General features: G+C 49.0%; 1 protein-coding gene across 1 annotated transcript in view; it reads left to right on the top strand.

The window, feature by feature from the left end:
• Positions 1-4589: 4589 nt before the first annotated feature.
• The window catches only part of SPPL3 (signal peptide peptidase like 3), a 136451-nt gene continuing 130974 nt past the window's right edge, over positions 4590-10066 (top strand). The window contains exon 1 of the mRNA XM_019467243.2: positions 4590-4712. Within this exon, the coding sequence (XP_019322788.1) occupies positions 4690-4712 (23 nt within the window). The 5' untranslated portion in view covers positions 4590-4689. The remainder of the gene's footprint in view (positions 4713-10066) is intronic.

Below are 10066 nucleotides of genomic sequence, written 5' to 3'. Positions count from 1 at the left end.
GTCGTGAGTTTGAGCCACACGTTGGGTGTGGAGATTATTTTTTAAAAAAAGATTTTAAAAAGTGAAACACAATGTAAACTATGGACTTTAGTTAATCATAATGTATACCATTATTGGCCCACCAATTGTAACAAATGTACCACACAAGATATAAATAATAAGGGAAACTATGTGTTGGGGGCAGGGGAGTATGCGGGAACCCTTGGTACTTTCCCATCAACTTTTCTATAAACTTAAACCTGTTCTACAAAAAATTAAGGTTTTTTTTGAAAGACCCATGTCCAAAGATTGCAGGTGACCTGATACCTAAGCTTACCATATACCTTCCTTCCAATCTTTTGCCTTCCCATAATATTTCTAACCGAGATTTATCTGCCTTGAAGGATTCTCTTTCTCAGTCAGGGAGGGGGTTTTGGAGGACAGGAGGGGATGCTGAATACGAACAAGGTCATGGAGAGAATCATGGGAACATCAGGCGAAACCAGTTGTTCTGGTTCAAAACCTGGTTAGCCTCTTGCTCACTCAAGCATTCATTCCACAATATTCAAGCTTCTACTGCACTGGGAACTGGAGGTGTAACTGGCAGCAAGCCACAGTCCCTTCCCACAAGGCATTCACGATCCAGAGGGAGAAAATGACAAGTAAACAAGCAGTGACAGTTCAGCGTGCTAAGTGTTACCATACATGTAGATTCAGGGGCCTGGGGGAGGCCTGGGGAGGAGTATCTAACCGAGCTTACGTTTGGTCAAGTGAGACTTCCCTCCTGGGTGACATAGAAGCAAACCTCAAAATTATGAGCAGCAGTGAAGAAGCAATGGAAATGCCTCCCGGGCTTGGTCAGAGATCTAGAAACAAAAAAGAACAGAGCCCATCAGGAAGTGCCATCCACTCACTGTGGAATGTAAATAGAGAGCATGTGTGTGGGGGTGGGGAGTGGACGATAGAGGTGAAAATGGGTCGGAGAGGCAAGGGGGACGCTGGGACCCAAGCCTTTTACCCTCTCACTAGTGCCTACTCAGCCCAACCCGACCTGCAAAGCCTGCTCCCAGGAGTCTGTGCCTAAGGCAGATGACAGGTCCTGGGGAGACTCACCAAGTCTCTTTTGAACACAGTTGATAGAAGAAGTGATCCTATAATTACCGTGGTGATAATTAGAGGAACTTCCATTGCTTCTTTCAACAAACATTGCATAAAATGTGGCCCTCTTATCTTCGGGGACGGGGGGCGGGGGCGGCGGTGTGGGGGGAGGAAGCCAGGCATCCCCCGTGGGGGAAGCGAACACCTGCATCTATCTCCTCCTGCCAAGCGCCAAGCACACCTGACTACCGGGCTGAGGCCCAGAGGTGCCATAGATACACCTGGGACTGCTCCAGGTTGGAGCTGAGCGCTACTGGCAGAGTGACTGAAAGTCACTCCCCGGAGATCCTGCCCAGGACCTGGAGGTGCTTTCTACATCTTGGCAACCTTAGCTCCAGATGCTCAAGCCACTAGCCTGGGCTCACACTCCATTCTCCTTGGACCACATACACAGGGTTTCTGTGGCCTAGACACTCTCTTAGTCTTGTCAAATGCTGTTTGTTTGTTTGTTTGTTTGTTTGTTTGTTTGTTTGTTTTTTATGAAATTTATTGTCAAATTGGTTTCCATACAACACCCAGTGCTCATCCCAACAGGTGCCCTTCTCAATGCCCATCACCCACCCTCTCCTCCCTCCCACCCCCCATCAACCCTCAGTTTATTCTCAGTTTTTAAGAGTCTCTTATGGTTTGGCTCCCTCCCTCTGTAACTTCTTTTTTCCTTCCCCTCCCCCATGGTCTTCTGTTAAGTTTCTCAGGATCCACATAAGAGTGAAAACATATGGTATCTTATGGCTTCTTATACAGTCTGCCCTCACTTGTTCACCCAAGAGACACTATGAGGACCCCTGGTTTAGATGAGGAGAAAAAAACCTTTCTTTTCATTTCTGACCCCATACCTTTACCCAAACCTCTTCTTCCTTTCTTCCACCAGATTTTTCTCAGTGCAAGGTCCCATTGCTTCTGGGAAAGCCTTGACTTTCTTTCCTCAGCACCTCCTGTCCCATCCAGCAGATACCAACTTTTCACTTGGCTTTGCCTTTAATGACTCACTGGGAACTAAAAACCAAGTGAATTTCCCAGAGGCTCTCCATCTTTTTGTTTCATTAGCAACACGTCTGGTCTGTTTTGTTCTTAGCTTTCCAGGCAAGAAGCTTCTGCACCTCTCAAAGCCACTTGTACCAATGGCTTCTGGTCTTTCCCATGGGGTCTGAAACCTCAACTCATGCTCCTCTGAGACTCAGAATGACTGTATGTCACATTCAAGGGAATGTTTGGCATTCTGCAAAAGCACTGGCAAAGCTGTAAGAGCTAAGTGAACATCAAAATGTAGGCTCTCTGCCTTCCTATCTCCCCATGATATCCCTACATCCAGTGCTATTTACAGCTGGGAAGATATTTGCAGGCTGGTATCTTTCTGTCAATGGTCAGAGGAAGGGCACTTGGTGGTCTGGCATTTTCTTGGGGCCCTATCTCAAACCCTCTTTGGGACTTTGATCTTATCAGCTGGCCCTTTCCCAGGGCTCTGTGGTGGAGCTTCAGGAAACATGTCGAACCTGACTGGTCTTGGCATCTGGCAGTGGGGCAAGGAGGAAGAAGGAGAGAATGCCTCTGAAGGAAAAGTGTACTTGGCTTTCTCATTAATGGGTTCCCCTTGGGGAACAGGCAAGCAGCAGATGTATGGGCAGTGGCCAACTGATCCATTTGGAGATAGATTCGGGGTGTGGTGTTCCCTGTAAGCCCGGGCAGGCCCTGGGAAACTGGAGCAGAGCTAGATCCCGGCCTGAAATTGGCCAAGCTGCAGAGGAGCTTGAATATGCTGGTTTCAGGTGTGCAAGGTCTGCTCCCTCTGGAGATTGGGGTCCAGGGGGGACTCGTGTGTCTGTTGCTCAAGCATGCTTATCAAACCTGGAGCTGCACTGATCATTTTCATTCATGAACATAGTAACTGGCTTATCTTGGCCCTTCAGAGTCTGGCCTCAATGCACCTTATCAGTCCCTTCTCTCAACACTCCCCAGCACAAACTATCCACTCCCACTCCCGGATCCAAGCTCACTCCAAGCCTTCACATCTTTGGGCCTTGCCTCATGCCATTCTCTCTTCATAGAATGCCTTTTCTCCTCATAAGCCACTCCTGGAGAGGCATCCCCTGATGCCTAGAAGCTCAACCCATCTCTCCTCTCTCCTCCTACGCCCCAGATTCACTCTGTTGGTCTCTGGTCTAGCGCTGTTATTTTACTTTGTGCCTGCCTCCTGTCATCCCGATGGGCAGTTCCCTGAGGTTTTTGCTCTTGCAGGACCAGCTCCTTCTCATCCTTCAGGTGTCAACTCAAATGTCATCTGCTCAGCTAAGCCTTCCTCGACCACCCTATCTAAGGGTAGCCTCCACCCGTACACACTCTGTCCCATTACCTTGAGTTATCATCTTCATGAAACAGCACCCGACATCATCTTCACCTCTTTGTCGGCTTGGACTATGTCTCTTCCTCTAGAATGTAAGCTCTTAGAGGGCAGAGATCCAGCAGAATCGGTGGATTTATCGTTTGGTTCCCAATAAATATCTGATGATGGATTAAGTGAAGGCAAGTGTGGGGTATTCGAGTTGGCACCCCGAGGACCTGGCACAGAGCCTGGCGCAATAGAGGCTGGCAGCACGGAACATTTGCTAAACGAATGAATGAACCAACGAACGAAGGGATGAGGCGCTCGGCCTGCGGACTGACAGGTTGACTGACAGTTGGGGGACCCGCGGCCAGCACACTGTTGATTGACGGCTGACAGCTGACTGGCAGCCAAAGGACGCTTCGGGGCTCCTGATTGGCTGGCTGCTGCAGCCCCCTTAAAGGGAAATGGGAGGGGGCCCGAGGCGACGGCTCCGCGTGGGGAGGAGGCGGCACCAGGCGGCGGGAGGCGGCTCATCCGCCAGAAGCCTGGCGAGCAACAGTCGCCTCGAACCAGCGAACCGACGTCCCCGCGCAAGGGCCTGGCGCGAGGGGCGGGGCGCGCGCGTCACGTGAGCGTGTTTTGGGCACGTGACCCGCGCGGGTCCAAGGCTGGCCCCCGCCCCCTCTTCTCCTCCCCTCGGCGGGTGTGAGCCGAGCGGCCTCGCCTCAACGCCTAGCGCCCCCCTCAGCCGCCGCCGCCGCTGCCGCCGCCGCCGTCTCCGCCGCCGCCGTCTCCGCCTCCGCCCGCCGGCCATGTCCCCCGGCCGCCGCCGCCGTCGCTCGAGCGCGGCGCTCCCGCGGCCCAGCGCGCAGTGAGCGCGGGGCCCTCTCGCCGCTCGCCCGCCCCGGGGCCCCCTTGTTCTCCGCGCCGCCGCCGCCGCCGCCATGTTGGGTTTAGAGCCGCAGCGGAGCCGCCGCCGCCGCCGCCGGTGAGGGAGGCCGAGAGCGGAGCCCGCCCCGCCCCGGGGCCCAGGGAGCGGGGCCGCCTTGGAGCCCGGCCTCTCCCCGCCAGCCGCCTTCCCGGCCCGCCCGCCGTGCGAGCCAGCGAGCGAGCGCCGGGCCGCGGCCGCGCCTTCCGCTCCCGGCCCGAGCGAGTCCGCCGCCCGTTCGTGCCGCCGCCGCCGCCGGGCCCGGCCAGAGCCTGCAGCGGAGCCCACGAGAGTCAGCGCCATGGCGGAGCAGACCTACTCGTGGTGAGTGCGGGGCTCGGGAGGCCGGGGCGCGGCGCAAGTGGGGGTCGGGGCGCCGGCGCGGCCGGCCGGGGGCAAGAGGAGGAGGAGGAGGAGGAACAGGTGCGCGTTGCGGGGGGGAGGGCACGGGTTGGGGGTGCACGCCCCCCTCGTCCCCACCAGAGGGGGCGGCTGGCGCTGGAGGAAGGCGGTCAGCGGCCGGGGACCCGGCGCCCGAGAAGGGGGATGGAGGCGGCGGCGGCCGCGGCGGATGTCATCTGGTCATGGGCGGAGCAGGTGATGGAGAAGGGGAGCATGACCCCAAAGGTGGGAAGCCCGCGGATGGGAAGTTGAATCCCCTGGGCACCCCGGAACTGACTTGAGGGGGTGGCTCCCGGGCAGGAGGAATTGAAAGGGTGGGCAGAGGCGGGCCGGGGCAAGGGTGAGCCACTGGGTTGCGAGGAAGCTGGTGGGAAAAACAGGTGATAAAAGAGGACGAAGTTGGAAGTTGTGAGAGAGGAGGAGCCGTCTAACTGGGGCCGCTGCTCGGCACCTGGAGGGCGAGTGAAGGGAGAGTTGGTAAGGTGGGCAGAGGCCCGGGCATGACGGAAGGGTTAACGGCGGAAGGAGCGTCTCGGGAGCCATGGAGGGAAGTCCCTTGTGAAGAGTTTGGAAGGGGAGCCTGTTTGGATAACCACATTCTGGAAGGGAGGTCGTTGGTGGCAGTGGGGCATGAGTAGAATCTTTGTGAGGGTCGGCACTCTGTTCTTCAGAATTTAAAGTGGCCTGGTGCCCTGGGTCAGGTGTGGAGATGGAAGGTCTGCAAGATCTGCCCATTTTTATAGGACTTTTAAAGTTATTAAATAGCTTATTAAGGACTGAGAAGCGTTACTATGTAGTTTATAGAGTGAGGACATACCTGTCTTGAGAAGGGAGTGCGGTGTTTGGGGAGAAGGGGATGAGAGGCCTCCCTGTAGCATGTGGAGGTGGAATATTTGCGGGAGGGGTTGAGGGAATGATGATAGTTTCCTTGAAGAGTGGAAATTGGATAGTGCGGAGGAGGTAGTAATGGGAGGGTGAGGAGGCAAGAAATGGGATGATGGTGTGGGGATGGGGAATCCGGTTGCAATCTAGAGAGATTGAAGATGGTTTGCCTTTGGTTTGAAGCCAATTTGACTTGGGACAGAATTGTGTGCTTTCCCTTGTTAGAAAAGAGCACAATAGAGTAGGAAGGGCAGGGCATTTGGAGTTGGAAGACTTGGTTTGGAGGTCCGGTTCACCACTAAGTTGCTTTATAACTGGGCAGGATAGTAAGTTCTCCATTTCTTTTCCCTTACTACTAGATAGGAGAATTGCCTTTTTCTTGGGTTGTAAAGATTAAATGAATAACTTTACAAAGCACATGGCAAGCTGTAAAGTGTTACATCTTACTACATTATAGTTAGGGAAACAGAGAATGGGTAATAAGTGAAAACAAAGAATGGTTTTTAGGTGGAGGGCTTTAATGGAGTGGATGCTTTGTGGTGGTTGGCGTTAGGATAAGTCAGGAACTCATTCTGCTTTCACAGAGGGAAAGAGGGTTGATGGTTGAAGATGGTCATTCAAAAGGGAACCTCAATGATGTGTATACAGGCTCAAAAAGAAGATAACGGAAAGACTGAAATAAAGTAACACTAAAAGAAGAATTAAAACGTTGGTAAACAGTTGTGACTGCATATGTATTTTTAAAAGCTGTTTAATTGGATAGTTTTGAGCAACAGTGAGCTGCCTCTCCCTAGCAGGTAATAAGGAACACAAGATTGCGGCTGGAGCTTTCTTATGGACACAGTAAGTTCGCCTTGTGGTAGCTAACTCATCTCAAGCTCTTAACACTCTGGCCCAGCTGAGAGTCCTGATGGCTACCCTGCTTTGTGCTGTATAGAGGCCGCGGATGGTTGGAGGAAATACACTGGCCAAGAAGTGGGGGAAATGAGAGTGTTTCACTAGGTAGGTTGGCCACACACTATCTCTGTGTGATGTTGGACAGCTCTGCTCGTTCAGTAGGGACTATTTTGTGAAGTTTGATAGTTTACAATATTCATCCTACTGAAATACTTCAATCTCAGCTCCCTTTGGCTTTACAGGCAGAGAAGCTCCTTGAAATCAGAATGCTTAGCCTGTCATCTTTAGATGGAGAAACTTTTTACATCATCTTGAGAGAGGGAGTTGTCTGAGGCGAGAGGACTGGAAAACCAGGCAGCTTTCTAGGTTCTGATAGTTACCAGAGGTAATGATCCATGTGGCGGTAAGGTACTTGTTTAATTCTCCCAAGGCCCTGAGGTCGGTGATCACTCCCTGTTTTAAAGAGGAGGAAATGTAGGCTCAGGAGGACAAGTGATTTGTCTAAGATACTTCATCTGTGATGCTTTATTTTGTTGGCCATGAATTCTCCCATCATTTTATTCATTCTCCTTGAAATGTAAGTATGGAAAAGGTATTCCGAAAGTACATGTAAACTGAGTTTTGGAATATCTCTCATTTGCAGTATCTTTGTCACCATTCCTTAGGTTCAGGCAAATAAGAGTTGATTTTTTTTTTTAATAGACTTATGCTTTATTTGTATGTGGCCTTGAGGAAAATCAACCTTGTGGAGACCACTGTGGCAATATAGATTTGTCTGAGGATGGAGTCAGCGAAGAATGTAGAAGTCAGAAGAATGAAAATAGGTTTCTTTAGGATTTTCATATAATAAGATAATGTAAATCATAAAGCAAGATTGGCCATGAGGTGGTAATTGTTGAAGCTTAGTGATGAGTACATGGGGGTTTATTATTTTATTCTGTATACCTGGACATATTTACATTTTTCATAATAAAAAGTTAATTTAAAAACCCTACACATGCTGTTCATGCTGTTTTCTGATTTCTTGTGCTTGCTTTCTGTGTTGAGAAGCTTTCTGTGAGTAGGTGTATTAAGAATATGTAGGTTATGACCTGATGAATGAGGGGGCACGAGCCACCCAGGTAGTGGGCAGGTAGCTCCCTGAGCATTGAGCTTCCACTTTGGGCACATGAAATCCATGGGGTTGCTCTGGTTGAAGGTGCAGGTTCAGTACACCCATACAACAGAAGTACAGAGTTCCCCTTGTCTGTGGGGTTTACATGCCAGGACTCCAGTGGATGCCTGAAACCAAGGATAGTACTGAACCCTAATATATCCTATGTTTTCTCTATCCATACATACTTACGATAAAGTTTAAATGATAAATTAGGCCTAGTAAGAGATTAACAACAAAAAATAAAATAATTATGATGGCATACTATAATAAAAGTCATGTATGGTCTCTCAGAATATCTTACTGTACTGTACTCACCCTTGTTGAGATGATAGGAGATGATAAGATGCTTATGTGATGAGATGAAGTTACGTGCATGAACATAGGCATTGTGATGTAGCATTAGGCTATTATTGACCTTCTGACAGTACGTGAGGAGGAGGATTATCTGCTTCTGGACTGTGGCTGACCCTGGTAACTGAAATCGTGGGGCCCCATGAGCCAGGGAGAGGGTAGACCTGTGTCCCAGGTCATGAGCAGGAGATACATAGCCGGGTAGCAAGCACCTGTGATTGGTGTGGAGGTCAGTAATTTGGGGGGCTTAATGCTAGTGGTTATTTTTTATTTTTTTTTTTTATTTTTTTTTTTAAATTTTTTTTTTTCAACGTTTTTTATTTATTTTTGGGACAGAGAGAGACAGAGCATGAACGGGGGAGGGGCAGAGAGAGAGGGAGACACAGAATCGGAAACAGGCTCCAGGCTCCGAGCCATCAGCCCAGAGCCTGACGCGGGGCTCGAACTCACGGACTGCGAGATCGTGACCTGGCTGAAGTCGGACGCTTAACCGACTGCGCCACCCAGGCGCCCCTGCTAGTGGTTATTTTTAAAAGGTGCCCAGGGAAAAGCAAAGCAGGGACTTGTGGTGAGTATCCCAAACTTGAGTCCTTATCTGAATGTCCAGACTCTGGGTGTGATTATGGATATCATACTAAAAAATGGCTAGGTAGCAACTCAGAAAAACAAAGTTCTTGTTCTCAATAGTTGTTTTCCTCATCACACTTTCTTCCTAGCAAATTCTATCAAAATCCTGTCATGCAAGGGTTCACTGCAAATTCCACTGAGCTGTGAAGCATTTTCTGAACACCCCAACTGAAAGTGATCTCTTTATTGTTGATGCTTGTAGTCTGCATCATTCCTCCCTTTACATGTGTGAATACTTAAGCCTCTTCATTAGATTGTAAACTCCTTGAGGGTAAGGACACTGTTAACACTAACCTTTGTCTTGCCCATAGCTCCTGCTTAGGAGCTGATTGAGTGAACATGATTTTCAGGGTGTTTCATCCTTTGTTGAAAGGATTTTTTTTTAAATTTTTTAATGTTTATTTATTTTTGAAAGAGAGAGAGAGAGAGAGTGACAAGAGTGCAAGCAGGGGAGGGACAGAGAGAGAAGGAGACACAGAATCCAAAGCAGGCTTCAGGCTCTGAGTTGTCAGCACAGAGCCCGACGTGGGGCTCGAACTCACGAGCCGTGAGATCGTGACCTGAGCCAAAGTCAGACGCTCAACTGACTGAGCCACCCAGGCACCCTTGTTGAAAGAATATTTTAAGTGTAAAGGGAAGCTACAGTTAGATGAGTGTTTATTATAATCCATATACTTATAGAAGAGAGCTTTTGGTAACTTAGTTTCCTGGTATCACTTGCTATAAGAATGAATAATGCCATCCTTAATAAAGTTTTAAATAAAAGCTATTGACATATGAAATTAAAGTTATTGGTAGTAACACCACAGTCTTTATCATGATTAAACCACAAGATTCTGCTTGTATCCTTTTTGCTTGTAAAGTGAGGAAGTAAAGGAATGCATGTGAAAACACAAATAGAAGGAGCAAACTAGACTTTTATTAATTTGAGAAAAATACCTTGCTTAATAAATATTTTTGAGCAGTTGTTTTAGCTTAAGTTCTGTGGGAAAGGGGAACTTGTCTCTCTTATTTTTATTTTTTAATTTTTTTTTTAGGCTTGTCTCTTGATGGAGTCATTTATAAGTGCACTTGAATCTTGGTGGTAAAAGTTACTTATGTTAGGGTTAATGTTGGTGTAGGGGGAAAAGGAAATAAGTACATGTGAACCTCACTGGGATGAATTTTGTTACCAAAATAGTATCATAATAATTTATTGTGTTTTCTCCATGCTAGGGCTTTACACGCATTGCTAAGTAAGGAAACTGAGGCTCAAAGAATTTAAGTAACTTGCCAGATAACATGTAAATGGTTAAAGGGCTCAAAGTCCAGACTGACACGAAGATTCTGCCACTGAATCTACTTTCATTTCCACAGTCACCAC

This window comes from Panthera pardus, unplaced genomic scaffold (assembly GCF_024362965.1).
Source record: "Panthera pardus isolate Hobbes unplaced genomic scaffold, ASM2436296v1 HiC_scaffold_15, whole genome shotgun sequence".
Taxonomy (NCBI): domain Eukaryota; kingdom Metazoa; phylum Chordata; class Mammalia; order Carnivora; family Felidae; genus Panthera; species Panthera pardus.
This window is presented reverse-complemented; position numbering and strand designations above follow the sequence as displayed.